Source organism: Pelodiscus sinensis, chromosome 2 (genome assembly GCF_052426305.1).
Source record: "Pelodiscus sinensis isolate ZL-2025 chromosome 2, ASM5242630v1, whole genome shotgun sequence".
Lineage (NCBI taxonomy): Eukaryota > Metazoa > Chordata > Testudines > Trionychidae > Pelodiscus > Pelodiscus sinensis.
This window is the reverse complement of record NC_143053.1, coordinates 259,023,347-259,046,815: the sequence shown is the minus strand read 5'-3', so window position 1 is coordinate 259,046,815 and position 23,469 is coordinate 259,023,347. Positions and strand designations below refer to the sequence as shown.

General features: G+C 68.8%; 1 protein-coding gene across 2 annotated transcripts in view; it reads right to left on the bottom strand.

Annotated features, from left to right (window-relative positions):
- Positions 1 to 224: 224 nt before the first annotated feature.
- MYO1G (myosin IG) overlaps positions 225 to 23,469 on the bottom strand; it is a 69,344-nt gene continuing 46,099 nt past the window's right edge. For both annotated transcript variants that reach the window (XM_089776848.1, XM_075922999.2), the window contains 7 exons: positions 22,815 to 23,022; positions 19,837 to 20,060; positions 19,558 to 19,702; positions 15,143 to 15,247; positions 14,737 to 14,850; positions 12,706 to 12,860; positions 225 to 1,310 (listed from right to left, as the gene is read on the bottom strand). In XM_089776848.1, the coding sequence (XP_089632974.1) occupies positions 1,154 to 1,310; positions 12,706 to 12,860; positions 14,737 to 14,850; positions 15,143 to 15,247; positions 19,558 to 19,702; positions 19,837 to 20,060; positions 22,815 to 23,022 (1,108 nt within the window). In that variant the 3' untranslated portion in view covers positions 225 to 1,153. The remainder of the gene's footprint in view (positions 1,311 to 12,705; positions 12,861 to 14,736; positions 14,851 to 15,142; positions 15,248 to 19,557; positions 19,703 to 19,836; positions 20,061 to 22,814; positions 23,023 to 23,469) is intronic.

The window sequence follows — 23,469 nt, the reverse complement described above, 5'->3', positions numbered from 1 at the left end:
GGAGGTGTAGTTCCCACAACTGATGGGCAGCAATGCCTGCTGGGAAGGGGAGTGGGGTATAAGAGAACTCTCTCGCTGGGGGAGGGGACACTCCTTTCTATCCCTGGCCCAAGGAGGCAGCCCTGGGAGCGCTTGGCCAGTGTTCCCGGTAAGCTGAGCTCGTGTGTGGGTGTTTAGGAGAGATTCGAGTGCCCCCCCCCACTGATTAGCAGAGCCCCCACAGCTAGATTTTGATCTTTATTGACGGTGCACGTTCGCACGTGCCTCGGTGCACAAAAAACATTATTCCGCATGTGGAGGGAAAACGCCGCCCCGGGATGGAAAAATGAGCGGCGGGCACATTGGGGTTGACCACGGCTCTGAGAGTGGATGAAGGGGTGAAGCCGGGGTGGGAGAGGGGGAAGGGGGCGATGAACTGGATGTGGAGAGAAGCCACTCGAAGGTGGGGGGCGGTGGCCAGCGTGGGGGGAGGAAGGATTCTGGCCCTCCATCCTGGGGGGGGCGGGGGAGCAGTGACACGGGGAGAGGGGCAGGCGCAGCCGGGGGAGGAGGTGATGGGGCCAGAGGCTGGGATGGAAGAGGGATCCGGAAGGGACGGGACTTGGCAAGAGCCAGCGCGGAGGACGCCAGGGAGGTAGGGGAAAGCCAGGAGCAGAGGAGCTGCTAAAGGAGCGCTTGGGGAGTGGGGAACCAGGGGTCTCCAGAGCCAGGGGACCCCCTGGAGAGAGGGCAAGGGCACGACCCCCAAGCCAGCAGCCCAGGGGAGTCCCGCCCAGACTCTGCTCCACAATGCAAGGGCAGAGCCGGATGCAGCCGGGGGCTAGGCCCTCTTGTCCCCCCATTCCCCAGACAGCGCCCCCGGCCAGCGTCCCTGCGGCGGGCGCGGCTCGTACCCGGGCGGCTCCGGCTCCCGTCAGCTCCTGCAGCGCTCCCGGCCCAACAGGGAGCGACCTGGGCCGTGCGGCGTCCCGCCCTGTCGGCAGGCGGCGAGGGGGGCTCCAGCCGGCTCTGTCCGCAGCAGCGAAGTCACTTCACGCAGGTTATAAAATCCTCGCGGCGACCCAAACGGAGGGCGGGCCTGAGGCGGATGCTGTGTCCCGCTGACCCGGCGGGGAGAGGCCGGGGGTCCCAGCCCGGACCCGCTGGGCCTGCCTCATCTCCTGGGCCAGAACAGCACGAAGCCGTCCCGGCTCTTGCCGAAGTCGGGGTAGGGCAGCTCCTGGCGCGTCTCCACGGCGACCAGCCTCTTCCTCCCACGCAGGCTCAGCTGGATACAGTCCGATACCCGCACCTGCAGCTCGCGCTTCGTCCTGGGGGGAGAGAGGGTCAGCGGGGCTCAGCGCCTGCCGGGGGGGTGGGTGAGAGCCGCCCCTCCCCCCCAGCATTTCTGGGGTGCCAGGGCCCCTGGGGGAACCCTGCCTCCTGCTACCAAGCCCCCTCTCAATCCACTATCGCGCTGAGACCCCAATCAACGGGTTAGTCTGTAATGAGCCCTCGGGCTCCTCGCTTTGGCGCTGAGACAGGCTAAGGGGGCGGGGCCTTGGGGAAGGAGGCGGGGCCAGGGTGCTTGAGTTTGAGGGAGATCCTTACACTCAGCCCTAAGCGGCGCCCCGTTCTCCTTCACGGTCTGGGCTTCGCTGTGCAGAGGAGACGGGCTGGGGAGCGTTCCCTGCCTTTGCTCACCTTGCAATGTCTTTGGGCGGGAGGGAAGGCCTGGTGGGGAAACTGAGGCACAGAGGGGTTCACAGAGTGGCCCCCGGGGCAGGGCCAGTGACTCGGGCTCTGCTCACAAGAGCAGGGAGCAGCTGGAGAAGGCTCGCCAGGCTGGGCCAAGGTCACACGGCACGTCCAGGGCCCAGCTTTCAAGACTCTTGAGGCCTCATCTTGGGCCGCCGGCTCCCGCCTGACCTGGAGATGCACAGGCCCATCTCCTCCAAGGCCCCGAGGCTCCCAGCTTCTGCTGGTTTCACTGGAGGGTCTAGGCCAAAGGGAGCAGAGCTGGGGGACAAACTCCCTGAAACTTCCCGGGGCTCCCAATCCAGGTCAGAATCCAGGGACCAAGTGGTGCAGCTCTGGTGGGTTCCTAGCAGCTGCGGATCGGCCCTCTGCTTTCCGCGGGCAAGGAGCTGGCTGTGTGGCTACAAGGCTAACGGACGGCAGGCGAGCCCCGCGGCTGTGGGAGGGCGGGTCAGGCAACGGGGGCATGGCCGAGAGAAGAGTGAATGAACGACCTTCTAACCGTCAGCAACACCGCAAGCCAAAACACGCAGCGTAAACGCCCGGAAATCAACCCCAGCTCGGTTCTCAAGCAGCTCGTTTGGACTCTGCCTCGCTACGAATGCGGACGATTCCCGATTTTGGTCGCCGGCTTGTGAGTGAAACCGACACATCCCGATAAAAATCAAACCCTGCTACGCCTGGTGGTCGTGGCCAAAGAGCGGATGTGTCCAGAAATCCCGCCCCCCGGGGCACAGATTGTGACTTTCTCTGTGTCTGTCCTGTCCCGTCCCAGTCGCTCCTGCGCTAATCCCGCTGGGTGCAGCCGGGAGAGCCAGCCCCTGGCACGCAGCACGGCCTAAGGACCAAACCTAGCCGGGAGCGAGGCGTCCGCCCTTCACGCCCTGGGCAGGGGAAGAGCCCCGACAGCTCACATGCAGCTGCTCACGTCAGCCCGGACTGTAGCCGGGACCTTGTGGGGAGAACCCATCGGAAGAGGGGGCTTCAATGTTGCACAGCGGCTTCGCAAATGGGCTTGTTGCTTAATTCGGGGGGCTCAGGGCAGCGCCGCAGCTGCCTGCCCCCGGGGCTGACTGTGCGTTGGCCCAGCCGTGCGGCGGCCAGCGCCGGGCACCGGACCCTCTGCCCCGGCAGGTGCGGGATGGGAGGCAGCATGCGGGCCTGGCCCCTCGGGGAGCAGCGCTGGTCCTGTCCCAGCCCCGCACGGGTCCCAGAGGGCTCTGGCGAAAGCAACGGGAACGGGGGAGCACGGAGAGGAGGCGGCCGACTGCCAGCCCACCGGGGAGGGGAGGGGGCCTGAGCGGCGCAGTGAGTGATCTGGGGCCCACGGGGAGGTGGAGGGGGGTAGGGGGTCTGGTGCACTGCAGGCTGCCCAGGGAGGCAGATGGGAACAGGCCGTGGGGGTCCAGCTATGTCATGGCGCCAGCCCGGAGCCCGGCCCCGCTGACTGTGGCGGGTGGCTAACACCAGCAGTGCGGCGGGGCGGGATGCAGACCCCAACTCCAGCCCGAGCTGCCTCCTGCAGCCCTCCCGCCCCGAGCCCCGCTGGACCGGCCCGCGGCTGTAGGAAGGGCTCCCCCCAACACACGGAGCCTCTCGCTGGCCTGGGCCCGCGCTGAGAGAGCCGGGGAGGCCCAGCGCCCCTAGAGCGCAAGCCCCGGGCCACGGCGTGAAGACGAGACGGGCCCTTCCCGCCATCGGGGCGGAGCCGCTGTGCCACGCAGGCCGCGGGTCAGCCAGGGGAGGGGAGGCCGCCTCCGGGTTCACCAGGCTGCCGACTGGCGGGGGGAGCCAGGCCCGGACCCTGGGCCCACTCACAACCTGCCTCTCCCCCAAACCGGAGCTGTCCCGTGGGGGGGGGGAGGCTGAGATGAGCAGGGCAGCGCCCCAGCCTCACCGCAGCAGGCGGGGCAGGCAGCAGCACAGAGACTCCCCTGGCCTGGGGTCGGCCCCACAGCGGCGAGGGGCTGGTGGGACGGGAGCAGCTTTGATTCGCCGATCTGTCTCTGAGCACCTTCCCTGGGGCAGCCCCCCTGCACCGTGCAAGCCGGCAGGACAGCTGTCGCTTTTGTGAGCCCACGGGCTGCCATCTGGAGAACGACCCCCGACCCCTGCGTGACCCGGGGGCACGTGGCCTTTCAGAGCAGGTACCTGAGCCCCGGAACCAACAGCTGGGCCGGGGCCTCGCCGGCCACGTGGCATCTGCCCAGGGATACGGGGGGGGTGGGGGGATTCTGTCCTGTGGCTTTGATCCTGAGCCAGAATGCCAGGAACAGCCCAGCAGGGGCAGGCCGGGGCTGACGGGCGCTGGCCCCCGTGGGTTGCCAGGGGTGCGGCCTGGCGGGGCTTCCCGCTGGGCGCTGGCTGGGAGCAGGGGGTGCCTGTGGTCACAGGGTGGGCCTGGCGCCCGCCCCAGCGCATGGGCCGAGCCAAGGGCCCCTGCTCGCCAGAGGCTGGGGGGGGTCCCACTGCAGTCCCCCCCCAAACCGCCTGCATCCTCAGCCCCACACGTCTCCCCACCCAGCCTGGCTCCCTGCCCCCTCCTGGCCGGCAGCCCCTGCGGGGAGCAGGGCAGGAAGTCACGAGCCGGGGCCATGGGGCCGTCGCCCCGGGCAGCTCACATGGCCCCGCGCCGGCGCTGGCAGACAAAGGGGCCGTTTCTTCGGCGCCGGGGGAGGGACTCGTTACGGCTCAGCCGCAGCGCGTGGCAGGGCGGCTCCCAGCCCCCCCCCCACGTGGGCAGCACCCGCCCGGGCCACCTCCAGCACAGGCCTCCGCAAACAGGGCACCCGGAGGGGCGGGGAGGGGGCGCTCGCAGCAATGAACCCCAGGCAAGCCCGGCTCACGGGCCGGGGGATCCCATGGGCGGGTCTGCCAGGCACCGCCCGCTCCCGGCTCTTTCCCAGCCAGACGGGTCAAACCCCTCGCGCGGCTACTGACCGCGGGCGCCGACACGCTCCAGCCAGGCCGCCGGGGGACAGCCAGGGTCCTCCCCCCCCCACGAGCCCTCTCGACCCTGCATCCCTCTGCATCCCGCAGCCTGCCTGGGACCCTGCAAGCCTCTGCCCCCCCCCCACGGCCTGCCTGGGACCCTGCATCCCTCTGCATCCCGCAGCCTGCCTGGGACCCTGCAAGCCTCTACCCCCCCCCCCACGGCCTGCCTGGGACCCTGCATCCCTCTGCCCCCCCCCCCACGGCCTGCCTGGGACCCTGCAAACCTCTGCCCTCCCCACACAGCCTGCCTGGCACCCTGCAAGCCTCTGCCCCCCCCCCCCCCCACGGCCTGCCTGGGACCCTGCATCCCTCTGCCCCCCCCCCCCACGGCCTGCCTGGGACCCTGCAAGCCTCTGCCCCCCCCCCCCCCACGGCCTGCCTGGGACCCTGCATCCCTCTGCCCTCCCCACACAGCCTGCCTGGGACCCTGCAAGCCTCTGCCCCCCCCCCCCCACGGCCTGCCTGGGACCCTGCATCCCTCTGCCCTCCCCCCCCATGGCCTGCCTGGGACCCTGCAAGCCTCTGCCCCCCCCCCCCCACGGCCTGCCTGGGACCCTGCATCCCTCTGCCCTCCCCACCCCCACGGCCTGCCTGGCACCCTGCAAGCCTCTACCCCCCCCCCCACGGCCTGCCTGGGACCCTGCAAGCCTCTGCCCCCCCCCGCCCCCCTACGGCCTGCCTGGGACCCTGCATCCCTCTGCCCTGCCCCTGCAGCCTGCCTGGGACCCTGCATCCCTCTGCTCCCCCCCCACGGCCTGCCTGGGACCCTGAAGCCTCTCTGCCCCTTCCCCTCCCCCGCCATGGCCTGCCTGGGTCTTTCCTGCCAGCTGGGCTAATGGCCAGGGTCCCTTCAGCCAGTTCCAGCCTCTCATGGCCCTGGCAGGGTCACTCTGGGGGGTGAGGCGGTGGGGCTGGGATCAGAGCGCTGGCGCCGTGGAGGATACCGGGGGGGAGCCCCACGGAGGCTTCAGCCAGAGCGGGGGGCGGTGGAGCCCATGGAGCTGTCTGCGGAGAAGCCCCGGCCAGCAGTCACCAGGCAGGGAGGCTGCACCGGAGCCAGCAGACAGCGACCTCGGGTGGCTCCGGTCCCCTCCAGCGCTGAGCCGTGAGGGAGGCCAGGCCAGCTGCCGGCTCCGCCCTCGGGCTGCCCCGCCGGGAATACACCTGCCTCTGGCTCGACCCGCGTCCGCGGCGGAGGCACTCGCAGGCCGGCAGGCGCCCATCAAAGCCAGGCAGCCGGCGGAAGCGCTTGTCTGCCGGGAGGGAGACTCCCAGCGGCCTGCTCCGACTGCGGGTTGGGATTCTTCCTTCGCCCCCGTGCCCAGCCTGGGGTGTGCGGCCATCACAAAGCGCCCCACGGCACTGTGCATTGTACCCACCACTGGCCTGCGGAACTCTCTGCCACAAGACGGCTTTGAGGCCCAGGATGCAGCTGCACCCGTCCAAGGGGCTGGCCCCTTCCGGGGGAACAGGAACATTCACACGATGAGACCGACGACAGGGGACATCAACCCGCATGCGCGAGGGCGAGCTAAGCACCGGCCGGCGGGGGGCGGACAGAAGGTCCCTCGGAGGTAAGAAGTCCTGGCCCCGCTAGAGGCAGACGTGGGGTAGAAACCTCCACCCACCGTCCCCATGTTCGAGATGCTGCGTCGCCTGGCAACGGGCTACGGACAGTCAGACGAGCCCCGCAGGTGTGAAAATCCAAAGCCGCCGCCCAGCCGGGGAATGGCTGCGTCAGCGTCCCTGCCTGCGGCCAGCGATGGCCGGATGCCTGGCCAGCTGGGAGGGCTCACGGCGGGCGCAGTGTCCGCTCCAGCCAGGGACACGCACCAGGATGCCAGCGCGGGGACGGAACGGCCCCAGGGACGCCCACCCTGAGCAGCCACTGAGCGTGAGGCAGGGTCCCCCCAGCGACACCGCCCGGGCCTGATTCAGCGTGTGTGCACCCTCCCGCTGGAGCAAGCCCCTTGCTGTCTCTCCTTAGCATCGGGCCCCCCCGCCCCCGGTGAGCGGGTTTGGCCCACCCCGCTGGTTGCGTTTTTTGGAATCCCGTCCGGGGGAGGGGAGGGGGGGGGGAGCTGGCGGCAAGGGGGCCAAGGAGCCCGGACCCTAATGTCACAGCTCGGCCCCTCCCCGCGCCAGGCCAGGGACCCCGCTCACGTCAGAGCCAGGCCTGGTCCCGCCGCCCTGGAAGCTGCGGATCAGGGCCGGGCCCACGGCAGCAGGCGCAGCGCCCTGCTCCCCTGACACAGCGCTGTGCCGAGTTGCCACAGGAACACGCTCTGCCACGCACAGCCTGGGCCTCACGCCTCGGCTCCCCCACCCCCGCCTTCCAGCTGGCTCCAGCCCCCGCCTCCGCAGCCAACCCCGCCTGCCCTGTGTCCGGCCCTGAGCCGCTGGAGGGGGATGCACAAGCTCCCTGGGGGACCCCGCCCTCGGCCTCGCTGCCAGCAAAGCTACTGCCCTCTGCAGTGCCAGCCGGCGCTAGGACCCGCCTGCAGTCAGTCTGGCTGTGCCCATCACCCTGGCCTCGGGCACCTCTTCCCCCTCCATCCCCAGCACCAAGTCGGAAGAGCAGCTCCTCCGCCCCGCTGCAAACTGGGCCACCCGGGCTGGGCTCCGGAGCCAGGCTGCGTCCCCCTCTCCTCTCTCACCTTGACACCTTCCGCTCTCCCGGCTCTCTGCTTCCCCAGCTCATTAGTTAGTCTCGGCTGCTAACGAGCTTTCCTGCAGTTCCCTAGCAACCAGCTCTGGGCTCCGAGCCATCTGCAAAGTGGGACACCAGCGAGGCTCCTTCTGCCCGGGCGAGCGGCTGAGTGCGGCGGCCCCCCCGCCCCGGTACGGAGCCCTGGCCCCTGGGGCCGCGTTCTGCCCCCCTGCCTGCCCCGCAGGGTGTAAAGCCACCGATCGCCCCACACGCTTCTCCACGCTCTGCACCAGGCTGCCCCATCTCCGCGGCGGGGAACCTGAAACCTGCCCTGACCCCCGGCCTGGCGCCACCGTGTGGGGCTGGGGGGCAGCACGGGGCGAGCGAGCCACCCCTCGGTCTCCTTGCCATAGGACCTCGCCGGCGGGGGGGCGCTGGCTGGTAACGGCGAGGTACGGCGTGTGGGGGAAGGGCGTCAGCAGACTGGGCTGCCAGGGCCCTGGATGCGGGTCCTAACTCTGATCCGGAGCTTTGGGCAAGACACGGGGCGAAGGGGGGGGGGGAATCCCTGCCTCAGTTTCCCCACCTGCCAAAAGAGAAGATGGGGGTACCTGCCCTTGCAGGGGCCTGCTGAGGCTTAGCTGGGGGCTGGGCAGGGCCCTGCAATCCTTGCCTGGGAGGAGCTTAGGGGTTCTCAAACTGGGGGGGCCCGACGCCAAAGGGTCATTTGAATGGGCTGGCTGGGGCCAGCATTAGACTCGCAGGGACCCAGGCTGGAGGGGAAGTCCAAGCTCCCCACCCCCACCCCCGGGGTGGCAGGGCTCAGGCTCTGGCCCCCTCTCCCCCCACCAGGCCCAGCCCCACCCCCCAGCCACATAGTAACTGGGTGGCAGAAGGGGGTGCAATGAAGACGGAGCCCCCCAAGCTGGAGGGACGAGGGGTCATTTCTCCAGCCAGCCGGGGCGGGGCCGGAGGCCGCGCAGAGCTCTGGGAACCCGCCGGCTGCACGCCCGCTCGGTGGTTTATGGCTGAGGCACCAGGCTCGGGGCTGGAGTAGAGCCCTGGCAGCCATACGCGGGGTGGAGTGAGCCGGGGGTGATGGGCCTGCCCAGCCATCCTCCTGCCAGCACCCGAGGGCAGGGAGGGAACCCACAGTAACTCCAGCCTCCCCGGCGCCTTTCCACATGGGGGGACCAGGCTGAAGTGCAGCCACCTCTGGGGTGGAGGATGACAACACGCAACAGCGCACGCTGCACAACCGCTGGGAGGGGGCACTTCGAGCCAAGGGCGCTGGGGCAAACCCCACCTCAGCTGCCATGTGCTGGGGGCTTGCTCAGCGGCCGGCGGTGGGCAGCGGAGCTGGAGTTGCCCGGTATTCACGCGGCCAGCCGGCGGCGGGGCCAGGGAGAGAACCCCAAGGCTAAAGCTGAAAGCGCCACGGAGCTGTAACTTCCAGCGGGATAGTCACACCCGGCCTCGCTCCGCCCTCAGAGCCAAAAGCCTAAAGGAGCGCGGCCTAGTGGCTGGAGCAGCGGGCTGGGACGTAGGGACAAGCCCTGGTTCTGCCGGGTGACCCTGGGCATGTCACAGCCCCTCCGTGCCTCGGTTTCCCCAACTGCAAAACGGGGTTGGTGCGACCCGGGCGGGCAGCGCTGTGGGATCTGAGTGGAGTCTTGCTCATCGTGGTCGGAGGGCAGCCCCCGCGGGGAGAGGCAGGGCACAGCCGAGGGGAAGGAAGGCAGGGGGGGCGGTGCGTTGTGGGGGGGCCTGCCTGGGGCCGGAGTGACATGGGGGAGGGGTAGCGAGAGAAGCAGCAGCCGGGCGGGGCCAGCCAGTTCCAAGGCGCGGGCGGGGGGTGGGGGGGGGGGGTTCTAGGTCGCTATTAAGACGGGACAAAAGAGAGCCAGCTGGGGGGGGGGGCTCTTAAAGGGGCAGCCCCCTCTCAGTGCGGGGAAGGGGAACACACACACACACACACACACACACACACACAGCCAGGGTGCACATGCTGAGCGGGGCCGGCAGCCGGCAGGGTTGCTGCTCCGGTGAAAAGCCCTTGTGTCGCCACGGTGAATGCACGCCCAGCGTGACTTGCACTAGTGGGAAGCCCGGGTTGGCTGGGGCTACCTGCCAGGCGAGGCTGCGGGGGCCGGGGACAGGAGGAGGGCAGGAGACCCCCGCTTGAGGGCTGTGAAGTCCCAGGCGGGAGGGGAATTGCGGGGGGGGGAGGCGCCGTTCAGAGCGGGGAGGAGAAACGCTGGGAAGCAAGACCTCCGCCAAGGGAAGGGCTCCCTAAGGGAGGGCCGGGCCGCAGGAGACAGCCCAGCAGCCCCCCCCCCCGCTAGCCATGCCCCCCACTGGCTCCTCTGGCCCATCTCCACTGCAGCTCAAGGCAGCTCCCGTGCTCTGCAGCCACCGGTCAGCACCACGGCCAGCTCCCCCTCCACCAGCTGGGCCAAGCGCCAGGCTTCCTAGGCAGAACCCCAGCCGCCACCCAGCCCCACAGAGCTGACAGGCTCCTGCCCCAGGCCCCAGCGCCTCCAGCACGGAAACCAGGCCTGCGGGTCCAGCATGTTCCCCTCTGAGCTCCTGACCCACCCGAAGCCAGCTCCTGGGTCATCGGGAACTGCCAGTAGGCTGTGTGTGTGCGTGTCTGTGTGTGCGCGTGCATGTTTGTATGTGCGTGTTTGTGTGCATGTCTGTGTGTGTGGGTCTGTATGTGTGTGTGCACGTGTCCGTGGGTGTGTGTCTGTGGGTGTGTGTCTGTATGTATGTATGAGTGTCTGTGTGTGCATATTTGTGTATGCATGTCTGTGTGTGCATGTCCATGTTTGCATGTGAATGTCTGTGTCTGTGCGTGTCTGTGTGTACATATTTGTGTGTGCATTTTTGTGTGTGTGGGTCTGCATGTGCGTGTGCATGTCTGTGTGTGCATGTCTGTGTGTGCATGTCTGTGTGCGTGTTTTTGTGTGCATGTCTGTGAGTGCGTGTCTCTGTGTGCATATGTGTGTGCACATGTGTACGTGTGCGCATGCAGGGCACTGAGGTGGTCGCACCTGCACCCTCGCCAGGCACAGCTCTCGCAGACAGGCTCCCCGTGGGGCTAGGACGTGCCCGGTGCCAGGGCTGGGCTAGTTCAGATGCCTGGGCCGTGGGCATGGCGGGGCCAGCAGGCCGTTAGGACCTGCCAGTGGGGGAGGCGCGTGCTGGATCGTCATTGGGCCGCCCCCAGGCCTCCCACAGGGCACGATGCGGACGCTGCAAGGGGGCGAACCAGGAACCCCCCCCAGAGCCTTCCCCGTGGGCACAGCCACCAACCAGGGCAAGTCCTTCCCCGCACCCCGACTAACAGGGCCCAAGGGAGGGGCTGGGACTCCCCCGGTGGGGGGGCAAGGGTGGAATCGGAGTCCCTCGCTGCCCGGCACCGGCTGGTTAATGTCGCTGGCCATGCGGGGGGAGAAGAACCGCCGGCACCTTGCACCCCAGGGTCTGGGACTGGCCAGGAGACAGCCCCAGGCTCCCTGTCGGACGCAGGCCCGGCCAGGCGAGCTGTGCACACCTGACCTCGGCCCGGCCCCGCAGCTGCGGAGTCAGAGGGCAGCCGTGCCCTGGGAACCCCCCTCTGCAGGGGGGCCACGAGCACGCCCCTGCGCACCCGTGGGCTCGGGCCGTGGCTCGGCTCCCCCCGGCACGCACACCCTCCGCAACAGACCCGGCACCGGGACCCTGCGGCTGCTGGTGGCACTAGGGCGCCAAGGGACCCCAGAGGCAGGGGGACCCTCCCCATCTCCCAGCATGCACTGCCCCCCCGGCCACGCCCCTGGGGATGGGGCCCACGGGAGGCCCAGCTCAGCGGCACTTGCCTTAAGGGGCCACAAAGCCCCGATTCCGAGGGCTGGCTTGCGGCCCCAGGGCCCGGCCTGGGCACACGCTGCCTGGGGAAGGGTCCGTCCCAGCTGGGTGAGGGAGAGGGCGGGGCTGGGGGCGGGGCAGGGAGAACCGTGGCTCTGCCCTGCACACACCGGGGCAGTCTGGCGGCATCCTGAGCTATTTGTCTCTCTGCCGGCAAAGGGGCGGTCGCTGGTCCTTTAAGAAGCCCCCTCCCCCCCTTGCCCGCGTCCCTTTTCTCCCCTGCGGCCGGGCAGCCCTGTGCCGGCAGCTGCCACGAACAGATGGCGCCGGCCTGCCCCCCGCCCCCCTCTCCTCCCTCGCCAGCTCTTCAGGGGCGCCGATAGACGGGCTCCATCTGGCACCTGCTGCCCCGGCCTGGACAGCGCCAGGGGCTGCCAGCGCTGAGCCAGGCCCGTGGGGGTGGAGAGCCCCCCGTCTGCCAGGCTGGCTCTGCAGCGGGCACCGTGCTGTCCCTGCCCCCGCCCCTGCCGCCAGCCCGTTTCACCGCAACACAAAGCCCCTGTCGGTGGCACCGCTAGCGCCAGGCAAAGGGGGAGCCGGACCCAGCGTGCCAGGGCTCCAGCCAGCTCAGCTCGGTCTCGCCTTCCCTCTCCCTGCAGGTTCACATCTCCCGCCCCCGCCACCCTCCCCATGCACATGGCTTCACCGGGGCTTGGTCCGCCCCGCCCCACAGCGTCTCCATCCAGCCGCCCGGGCAGCCAGGCCGCACGAACCACGCGCTTGTGGGGAGCCCAGCCGCCTGGCTGCCGGGGAGAGGCGCAGCCCGCAGGCTTGGCGAAGGCTCGCGAGCAGCCTGGCTGCGACCGCCCGCCTGGGAACTCAGGAGCTGGCTCCATGCCCACGGATCGGGGCTCAGCCCCCCTCCCTCCGGCGCCTGCACCTGCTTTGCATCACAACGGCGGGGGGCAGCAGGGTTGGGGAAGGCTTTCTAGTCTGCCCCCGCCCCTCCTGCCGGCTGGCTGCCCTGACAGCTGGAGGCTGCAGTGGGCCCACGTGCCTTTGCACAATGCCTGATTGGGGGATTAGGAGCCTTCCCCGCAGCCCGGCCGGATTCCCCTGGGCCTGCACGCCCCTGCTGCCCTCCGCCAGGAACCAGCGCCAGCCGCCTCCTCTGCGGGTGCCACCGCACCCCTGGCTCCCCTCAGCGTTGGAATTACTGGGCCCTGGCTCGGGGGCAGGGCCCTACAGCACCACACGCTCTGTCATGCACGCACACGCTCTGTCATGGATACACACGCTTTGTCATGGACGCACACGCTCTGTCATGGTCTCTTCCCGGCTGATCTGCTGGAGAGCAGCTCCCTCTGCATCGCACCGCAGCCTGGGGTCCATCCCGGACACGCCACCGCGGTTTCCCCATCCACCCCGCCGCCCTGGCCCTCGTGGCCCCCGTCCCCCGTGGCATCCCTCACCTTTTGAAGTGGTCCACCAGCACCCCCACCAGCTCCCCGATGCGGTTGTCCTCTTCCGGCTCCATCTTGTGGAAGCAGACGACCAGGTCGTCGTGGCTCTGGGTGTGGAACACCACCAGCTGGTCTTGGCAGCTGGTCACGCTCACCCCCGTCACCTGCGAAGCACAGGCCCCTCGGGTTACTGACACGCCACGGCCCTGCGCGGAGGGGGCAGTTCCCTCCACGGCCACCAGGGGGCGATCGCGGGGAGCCTACAGGCGCCTCCTTGCTACTGCTCTTTGCTCTTCTCAGCCCCACCCACCACCACATCAGCCAATGAGATGGCAGCTTGGCTGATGTTAGTGAATCATGCCCAAGGGATCTGAGTTCTGATTGGCCAACATGGCAGTGGCCAGGTGATGTCACGCCCTCCGGATCACATGGTCTTCTCTGCCACGTGCTAAGGGGTGCCCAGGCAATCCCCCACCCTGCCTGGTACCAGCTCCTTTCCCAGGGCACCCGGAGTGGGGGCTTTTCCCCAGAGCACGGCAGGAAAGGGCCCAGGCCACCTGGCCTCCCTGCAAGCGCAGGACTCTCCCCTGCCCAGCACTGCTCCTCGGGAGCCTTGCCGTGCCTGGTGGCTCTATTCAACTCCCTGCTCCCGGAGTCACGTGATTCTGCGGAGCAGGGGCTGAGGCCCAGGGACTTGATTCGGCGAGAGGCACGTTCGGGGCTGGCCACGCTCCTGCCCCAGCCTGTCCCGGTGCACTGCTGCAGCAGCACATTGCCCCCGCTCCCAGCGCGACTCAGGGTAACCCCCCGGGGCAGCCGCACGCGGTCAGGGCAGGGGGCCGGGCGTGGGGCGTCCAGGGCTGCGGTGTGTCGGCTTGAGAAGAGTGCGGGGGTGTGACGGGATCCCGGCCAGGAGGGGCGCCAGCAGTGAAGAACAGCCCCGAGCGCCACGGGCCCTGGCCAGGAGGGGGCTCGGAGGCAGGGGCTGGCTCCTAGGTGGGCCGGGGGCTGCAGTCATCGAAATAATCGACCTCGCCTGCCTGAGACCTGGATTTGTCCCCAGTCGATGGAACCCTGGGCAGGGAGCCCCGGGGCTCCCGGACAAAGACGCATCCTTGGGGATCAGAAGGGCCAAGAATCTCAACACCTGGGGGGATCGCGGGAGCCAGGAGAGAGGCACCAGGCTTATTTCAGGTCACAGCTGGGGGCCACAGGCTGCACCGCTGCCTCCTGGCTGCTCTGCCCAGGCCAGCCCCCAGCACCTCCGGGCACTGTTGTGGGTGAGCTGGGACACGGCCCCTCTAAACTGTCTCCCTCCAGCAGCTCCGGGTCTTCCTGGCTCTCCTCTCCAGCCAGTCCACGCACCCAGCAGCCCAGCTGGGACTGGGTCCTGCTGCTGCACTGACAGCCGGGAGTCAGGACTCTTGGGCTGTCCTGTCTGCCACTGATTCACTGCGTGACCCTGGGCAGCTCCCTCGCCTCTCCCCAGCCCCACAGAGACGCTGTGGGGAAGGAGTCTGGGAAGGGCAGGCCTGGGGTTTCCCTAGAACATTTTCCAGATGCTCCTGGATCAGCTTCGGCAACGCCGCCCCCAACCACGCTGCTGCAGCTCAGGAGTCTCTCGAGAAATCCCACCGCTGCCACCAGCCATCCCAGGAAGAGGGCGTTGCAGCTGAGGCGCCTCTTCCTCTCTGCTCTGCCCATGTGGCTTTGATCAGGGCTGCTGGCCGTGGTACCCAGCCCGCTGCTCACCCACCAGGGGACATGGGAGAACCCCAGGAGCTGCGAGCTGGTATAACAGCCAGCCAGCACGGTCCTGGTGTCTTTGTCTCCAGGTTCAAGCGGCCATGCTTGTGAGATGCTCCCTGGCCCCGGGCTGGCTGCCTTGGCAGAGAGCCCCAGGCCTGGGCTGGGGAGGTTCAGCTCCCCTCTCGGCCTGGCAAGGCAAAGCTGCAGGCTGTGTCAGGGACCCTCGCCCTGCCCTGAGGCTGGGGCCTTGCGAGAGAGCGGGCCAGGCCCTGGCAGTGACGGGGCACTCACCATGCTCAGGGGCAGCGTCCGCATCACTTTGTACTGCTTCCTGGGCGCCAGCTTGTAGAGGTGCTGGTCGGTGACGAGAATGGCCCGGTCCTTGCGCTTGTTAAAGCGGTTGATCTGCACGGCGGGGGAGACCACGTCACCCGGGGTGGGGGTAGGAACACGGCCGGGACCCAGGCAGGACTTGGCCCAGAGATCCCCAGCTCCCCTGTGCCCCCACCTCACCAGGGGGCCCCCCTGCCGTCCCAGGAGAGCTCCGCTGTCGGGGCACCTTCTCCCCCCCGCTGCTGGGAGAAACGGGGGTGCTGAGGACCCAGCAGAATAGGGTCGGGGGACAGCAGGGGGGCCCAGAACTCCTGCCCCTCCCGGTGGGTGGAGGGACGGGGGCCCAGCCACGCCAGGCTCCTACCTTGCGGACGTGGCAGGAGAACAGCACCGCGCCGAAGTGCACTTTGTCCTTCAGGGCCTGCACCCTCCTGGCGAAGTGGGTGGCGAGGGCAGGGTTTTCCGTCACCTGGCGGGCGGAGCAGGCTGTGTCAGGCAGAGGGGGCGGGGGTCTCCCGGGCCGAGGGGGAGGCTGGCTGATGCGGTGCAGAGCGGGAAGGGGCACCGCATGCTGCACGGCCTGAGGCTCCCTGGAGCTAAGCGAGGCCGGAGAGAGACCGGCACATTGCAGGGAGGTGAAATCCCACCTCAGGCCCACAGCTCCCCACCCGTGGCCAGCTGGGAGCGTACTGCCTTCTCCCGTGGCCTGTGGAGGGCGCTGGCCCCCGGCAGCCCTCAGAGCTAACCGGAGCCGCTACCCGGTGCAGGGCAGCTGGGATCGGTGCCTCGCTCTCATACTGTGTTGGAGCCGGTTTCGTCCAGGTAGCCGGCACCTAAGAGTTCCCTAAAGCCAAATCAACGTGCAGGAGTCCACGCTGGGAGAACAGGATCTGGGCCGGGCCAAGGACCATGTGGCCCAGGCTGCCGGCTCTCCCAGGGGCCAGGGCTAGGTGCTAGGAGAGGAAGGCGTGGGACCCCGCAGGCGCCAGCGTGCTGAGGTCTCACCCCAGTCACAAAGCGCTTGAAGCATGAGAGCATGGGCGACGGGTTCCCTGGAGAGCCAGACAAGCAGCCTTTTGGCATGGTGCTCGGTTGCAGGAGCGGCGCGTCCTGTGGCGGGGAGTTCCACTGGATCATGGCACTGTCCGTGACAGTGCTAGCTAAGTGGGTACAGCCCGGTGTGCAGAGCCAAGCTTTGGGGTTTGGCTCCTCCCTTTGCAGTGGAACCCACCGACTGGGTTTCCTCCCCACCAACTCACTCCTAGCGGTCCCCGTGGACACGGACCCTAACTGCGGCGCTGCGTCTTATGAAGCCGTTGTCCCGGCTCACCCCAGAGGTGGCCGCATTCCAGCAGTGGGCACTGAATTTGTGGGCGCTTTGGCTTGAGGGGCAGGATGGAAGAGCTGTCCTGGGCAAACTAGCGTGAGACCAGCCAGCGGCTGCCGCTCACAGACATTTACCCCCCGCGGAGACTCCAGGGCCTGATCCTGGGCCAGCCACGCAGTGTAAATCGGGAGAGACGGCCAAGCAGGCAGCGTGAGTTCAGAACCAGGCCCAAGTCAAACTCACCCCCGCTCCCCCCGGCACAGCACGGCAGAAAGGGTCTGTCTACACTACCCCGCTAGTTCGAACTAGCGGGGTAATGTATGCATACCGCACTTGCAAATGAAGCCCAGGATTTGAATTTCCCGGGCTTCATTTGCATAAGCGGGGAGCCGCCATTTTTAAAACCCCGCTGGTTCGAACCCCGTGCAGCGCGGCTACACGGGGCTCGACCTAGGTAGTTCGGACTAGGTTCCTATTCCGAACTACCGGTACACCTCGTGGAACATGTGTACAGCCTGACATCTAACATACGCCACCAAGACACACTACACGCACACAGACACACGCATAGACAGACACCCCATGCCCAGCACGCTGCCACGGAGGCACACGCTACACGCCCACAGATACACGCATAGACAGACACCCTGTGCCCAGCACGCTGCCACGGAGGCACACACTACACGCACACAGACATACGCATAGACAGACACCCCGTGCCCAGCACGCTGCCACGGAGACACACGCTACACGCCCACAGACACACGCATAGACAGACACCCCGTGCCCAGCATGCTGCCACGGAGACACACGCTACACACCCACAGACACACGCATAGACAGACACCCCGTGCCCAGCATGCTGCCACGGAGACACACGCTACACACCCACAGACACACGCATAGACAGACACCCCGTGCCCAGCATGCTGCCACGGAGACACGCTACACGCACACAGACACACGCATAGACAGACACCCCGTGCCCAGCATGCTGCCACGGAGACACGCTACACGCACACAGACACACGCATAGACAGACACCCCGTGCCCAGCACGCTGCCATGGAGACACGCTACACGCACCACAGACACACGCATAGACAGACACCCCGTGCCCAGCACGCTGCCATGGAGACACGCTACACGCACACAGACACACGCATAGACAGACACCCCGTGCCCAGCATGCTGCCACGGAGACACGCTACACGCACACAGACACACGCATAGACAGACACCCCGTGCCCAGCACACTGCCACGGAGACACGCCACACGCACACAGACACACGCATAGACAGACACCCCGTGCCCAGCATGCTGCCACGGAGACACGCTACACGCACACAGATACACGCACAGAGACAGACAGACATGCATAGACAGACACTTTGCACATGCCCAGCACACTGCCACGGAGACAGAGTCCCAGCACACACTCACAGGCAGACACACCCCTCCTGCTGGCGCGCGCACACCAACACACACACACGCTCACACACATGGTGCCTGCCCCAAGCACACCCATGCACACCCCCCCCCCCGATGAACCCCCCCTCCCGTGCAGGCCTCCCTCTCTCATGGGGTCCCCCCAAACATGCCGTGGGGAGCCAGATCCACCCTGCTGCAGCCCAGAGCGGAGCTGCCAGTGCAGGAAGTAGCCGCGAAAGGCGGCTCAGTGCACAAGGAGGCACCTGCTCCGGCAGGCGGCGGAGCCAGAGGAGAACAAGGGGCCAGTCAGGGCCCAGCGCTCCAGGCTACGATCATTGAAGAGGGACCCAGATCCCCCGGCCAGAGGGACCTGTCACCCCAGGCCCACCAAGCCGGCTGCCAGCTTGCCTGGCGCATGGCCCCACTAGGGCGGGACGGGGAGGCCAGTGGGGGGTGGGCGACCCCGGGAAGACTGCCCACAGCCCCACTGACGGAGGAACACTGGAGCTCAGCGGCACCCCCACGCCACCTGGCACGCGGCAGAAGGGAGCCGCGCCGCACCGGCGCTGAGGGGGAACGGAGGTGGAGCAGCACCCAAATGCAGCTACTTCTGGGGGGGGGCGCAGCTGCCACTGAACCACCCGCAGGAACGTGGGCCCCAAACCCCCCCCCCCCGGAAAACACTGCAGCCGGCTAACGCCACGACGGGAGCCCGGCCATCGCCTCAGAGCTGGGGTCTGGCCAGGACAGTTCTGGGCCGTGTCCGGGCACGCGAGGGGCAAGGGGGCAGGAGCAGGGGACTCCAGGGGGGGGGGGAGCCACGGGGACCAGGCTGGGAGATACAAAGGGAGAGAAGAGGGGCTTTGCAGGGAGCCTGTTGCTGTGGCAACCGGCGCCTGGCAGCAGAAAGCAGCTGTGGGCGGCGAGAGCAGCTGCCTCCCCCGCCCCCCGCCCAGCTGGGAAGCCCCCTCCCCGCCCAGCACAGCCTCCGCCGCCCGCCCCACGGCTCACTCAGCGTGGCAGTGGGGGGATGCCCCACACCCGAGCAGCGCCCCCTGCTGGACCCCCAAAGCCAAGCCCCCTCCCCCCAGCACAGCCTCCGCCGCCCGCCCCACGGCTCACTCAGCGTGGCAGTGGGGGGATGCCCCGCACCCGAGCAGCGCCCCCTGCTGGACCCCCAAAGCCAAGCCCCCTCCCCCCAGCACAGCCTCCGCCGCCCGCCCCACGGCTCACTCAGCGTGGCAGTGGGGGGATGCCCCACACCCGAGCAGCGCCCCCTGCTGGACCCCCTAAGCCAAGCCCCCTCCCCGCCCAGCACAGCCTCCGCCGCCCGCCCCACGGCTCACTCAGCGTGACAGCGGGGGGATGCCCCGCACCCGAGCAGCGCCCCCTGCTGGACCCCCAAAGCCAAGCCCCCTCCCCCCAGCACAGCCTCCAGCGCCCGCCCCACGGCTCACACAGCGTGGCAGTGGGGGGATGCCCCGCGCCCGAGCAGCGCCCCCTGCTGGACCCCCAAAGCCAAGCCCCCTCCCCCCAGCACAGCCTCCAGCGCCCGCCCCACGGCTCACACAGCGTGGCAGCAGGGGGATGCCCCGCGCCCGAGCAGCGCCCCCTGCTGGACCCCCTAAGCCAAGCCCCCTCCCCGCCCAGCACAGCCTCCGCCGCCCGCCCCACGGCTCACTCAGCGTGACAGTGGGGGGATGCCCCGCACCCGAGCAGCGCCCCCTGCTGGACCCCCTAAGCCAAGCCCCCTCCCCGCCCAGCACAGCCTCCGCCGCCCGCCCCACGGCTCACTCAGCGTGACAGCGGGGGGATGCCCCGCACCCGAGCAGCGCCCCCTGCTGGACCCCCAAAGCCAAGCCCCCTCCCCCCAGCACAGCCTCCAGCGCCCGCCCCACGGCTCACACAGCGTGGCAGCAGGGGGATGCCCCGCGCCCGAGCAGCGCCCCCTGCTGGACCCCCAAAGCCAAGCCCCTTCCCCACCTGCCTCCCCGCCCAGCGTAGCATGGGCCCCCACTCACCGAGGAGAGGTAATCCCGGGCCCAGCTCCTCTGGCACCCCCAGTCCTTGCGCAGACCCTGCAGCACCTCCATGGCCGCCACCTTGGCCTTGATCTGCGGCATGTCCGAGGGCGGGATGTTCTTGATGATCTGCCTGGCACGCCACCTGGGCCGAGGAGAGGGGGTTCAGGGGCCCCGGCGGCCCGGCCAGGCTCCGCCCTCGCCTCTAGGGGGCGGCGGCGCGACATGGCGTCTCTGGGGCAGACCCCAGCCTCCGCCCAGGGCCCCCCCCGGCGTTACCTGCGGAAGAGCAGCTTGCTGTTGTCCTGGAACTGCGCCAGCACGGCGGGCGGCTCCGGCCACTCCACGCTCTTGCCGTAGTCGGCCATGCCCCGCACCGCCTGGAAGCGGTGCACCAGCTCCAGCAGGTACGTCCTCACCTTGTGCCGCTTGTAGTGGGCCATGATGGTGTAGACGGCCCGCAGGTACCGGCAGCGCCGCCGGGCCAGGGCCCCCCGCCACACCTGGGAGAGACGCCCAGACTTAGTCCCAGCGTGGGGGCAAGGCCCCACGTGCCCGGCCCTCGGCCCGTGGCTCCTGCCTTCCGAGCCACGCCCCACTCCCCCAGCTCTCTCTGCCGCGGGAGAATCCCCAGCGTCCCAGCCACCCTGCCACGCAGGGACCCCGCCACCCCAGGGCAGCCACCTCTGGGGTGGGATGCAGCAGTGGATTCGCAGGTGGCTGTTTGATCGCAGTGAAAACACAGAGGGATAGTGGCAGGAAAAAGGCAGCCCCCAGCCCTAGGGCCTGGGAACCCAGCCTAGCCTGGCTGAAGAGTTTTGAACCAGCCCTACTCCCCTTAGAATTGGGAGGTGGCCCAGCTGGGGGGGACAGAAGCTGTGGTGCATCATGGGAACTGTAGTCTGGCCAGGGGCAGGGTCCATAAGGAATGATGGGGGCCCAAGGGCACTGAGCAGCCCGGGGGACGCAGGCCCGCACGGCTCGAAACACGTTTCGACGTGTCCTGGTCGAAGTGCTCTGGGACTTTTCATTGCACAAAAGTTTGGGGGCAGGCGCCGAGAAATGGGGATGGGGGGCAGGGTGGAAATTCTGGGGCTTACTGGGGTGCCAGGGAAGCGCTGCCAAGACCTCCCGTGCCAATCCCCGCGCCCCTTCGCCCCGGCACTGGGCAGAGCTGCAGCCGCGGGCGCTCGGGCCCTGAGGACCCTGGCCGTGCCGCTCGCCATCAGCCAGGCGCTCTGACGGGACGCAGCAGCGCCCCAGCCGGGCGCCGTCGGGAAATCTGCGAACGGTGCCGTGTCTATAGATAGGAACGGGGTCGGGGGCTGGCCCCTGCAGTGCAGCAGCGCCAGGGAGGCAGCAGAGGGGCTTGGAGTGGGGCCAGCCCTTCCCTGCCCCCTCCCTGACTCCTTCCCACGGTGCGGCGCCCCAGGGCGGCTGGGGTCAGACCCGCCCCGCCCGCTGTCACACGCCCAGGGCTCTGCCGAGCTGTGCCGAGCACGGTGGCAGCCGAGCAGGCTAATTCGCTCTGACGGCCCAGCCGCTGGTGGATCCGGGCGTCGTCCTGCCCCGCAGCAGCCCCCTGGGGGAGCAGGGAGGGGCCGTCCCCGGGGCCAGGCGAAGCCAGTGCCAGGGCAGGGCCTGTGAGCGCTGCCCATCCCAGCCCCACGGCCAGGCCCCCCTGCATGTCCTGAGCACAGGGGCCTCTGTGCCAAAGGCCTGGCTGGCTCTCGCCTCCCTGCAGAGTTTGCAGCTGGGTTCCGGACACGGATCCGCCTGTGCTGCCGGAGACCCAGGCAGCTCCCCGAGCCCCCCGGCAGCTGGGCCCCTGGGGGGCTCCGCCATCTAGGACTGCGCCCCTCCTGTTGCACCAGGCCCTGACCCGCAGCGGGGGGCTGGGACTGGCTGTGCGCACGGCCCGGTCCTAGCCCGCCCGCCCGCGCGAGGTCAGGGATGTAGAGCTCACCGCTGAAGGATGCACTGGTAACGGTGTCGCTGGTGCGCCGTGTGGGGGGGTGCAGATGGGGCGTGGGCAGGGCACTGCTCCAGCCTGCCGCAGTCCTGACAGCCGGGCCACAGGGGGGGTTGCTCCCCCACCCAGGCCTGCGGTGAACCCGCCACCGGGTGAGCGCGCCGGTAAAGCTCATGCTTACGGGTCAGCGGCTGGGCTCTTACATCCCTCGCCAGGGCCGCCGAGCCCAGCCAGCCAGCAAGGGACAGGCAGAGCCCCGCGTGGACAGCACGGCACTTATCTCTGCCCTTCCCGAGGCACGGCGGGCTTCAGCCCATTTCAGAGATGGGAAACTGAGGGAGGGTGTGTCTGTGTCCTGGCTCCCCCCCCCCGCTAGCCCCACTCTCCCTGCACAGCCGTGGGGGGAGAACCCGGGGTCCTGACCCCCCCGCTAGCCCCACTCTCCCTGCACAGCCGTGGGGGGAGAACCCGGGGTCCTGACCCCCCCGCTAGCCCCACTCTCCCTGCACAGCCGTGGGGAGAGAACCCGGGGTCCTGGCCCCCCCGCTAGCCCCACTCTCCCTGCACAGCCGTGGGGGGAGAACCCGGGGTCCTGGCCCCCCCGCTAGCCCCACTCTCCCTGCACAGCCGTGGGGAGAGAACCTGGGGTCCTGGCCCCCCCGCTAGCCCCACTCTCCCTGCACAGCCGTGGGGAGAGAACCTGGGGTCCTGGCCCCCCCGCTAGCCCCACTCTCCCTGCACAGCCGTGGGGGGAGAACCCGGGGTCCTGGCCCCCCCCCCACTAGCCCCATGTGACGACGCGTCGGGATTTTCCCGTCTCCTGCACCCCGAAATGGCACAAACAGACTGTACCAGCCAGTGGAATTGAGGGTGGTTTATTGCTCCTCCAGCTCAGCGCAGCACAGATGTAATCTGGTTACAGGAACTGGGGCTAATAGGCCTCAGTGCCCCCTTGAGATAGGGGAGTCCCAGCCCCCCTCCCCAGCTCCTTCTTCCCTGCCTTCCAGCCAGGAACTCACTCCCCCTCTTCCAGCCCTGCCCCCCCCCAGGGCAGCATCCACCTCCCTTTGTTTCTCCCCATGGGGGGCCGCAGGTCAGACAGGTTTTTGAGTCACCTTTGCATAGTGAGGTTTTCCCTGCTGGGTCTTGCTCCAGACAGCAGGGGTCACCACAGCCCAGCAAGTACCCCCACTACGTCACACCCCACTCTCCCTGCACAGCCGAGGCGGGAGAACCCGGGGGTCCCGGCCCCTCCCAGCAGCACCCCACCCCGGCGCCCCCTCACCTTCTGCAGCAGCAGCACGATGACAGGGATGAGCTGGGCCCGCTCCTGCTCCAGCTGGAAGAGGGTCTGGGGCGTGCGGATGAAGACCTTGGTGTGGCCGTAGGCCACGTCGTCCTGGAAGCCGTGCTGCTCCATGAGCGCCTGCGTGGCCTCCTGGTCTGTGGCCATGAGGTGGTGGGGCCACGTGTACTCGCAGGTCATCTTATACCTGCGCGTGGAGTCGGGGGAAGGGCAGCTCTGAGCCGGGAGGGGGCGGGCAGCCCGGGCGGGGGGGGGGGGGACGGAGCAGCTGGCACCACAGAGGGCTGTGTTGGCAGGATCCGGTGGCTGGGGCCAGTGGGGAGGGAGCAGGGCGGGGGAGATGCAGCGGGGAGCAGCGAGGCGCTATGGGGTCAGGATGGGCAGAGGGGACAGGCCAGGGCAGCTGAGACTATCGGGGCAGGGCATCAGTGGGAGGGCCCACAGGGGCTGGGGAAGGATTAGGCAGAAGCAGGGGGTGGGTGGGGCAGAGGTGGGGGGGCGGGCGGGGCTGGGGAAGAGGTGGGGGGCCGGCAGGGCAGGGCTGGGGGGGACGGGGGCAGGGCCAGGGCAGAGGGGGAGCAGCAGGGCAGGGCCGGGGGGACGGGGGCAGGGCTGGGGCAGAGGGGGAGCAGCA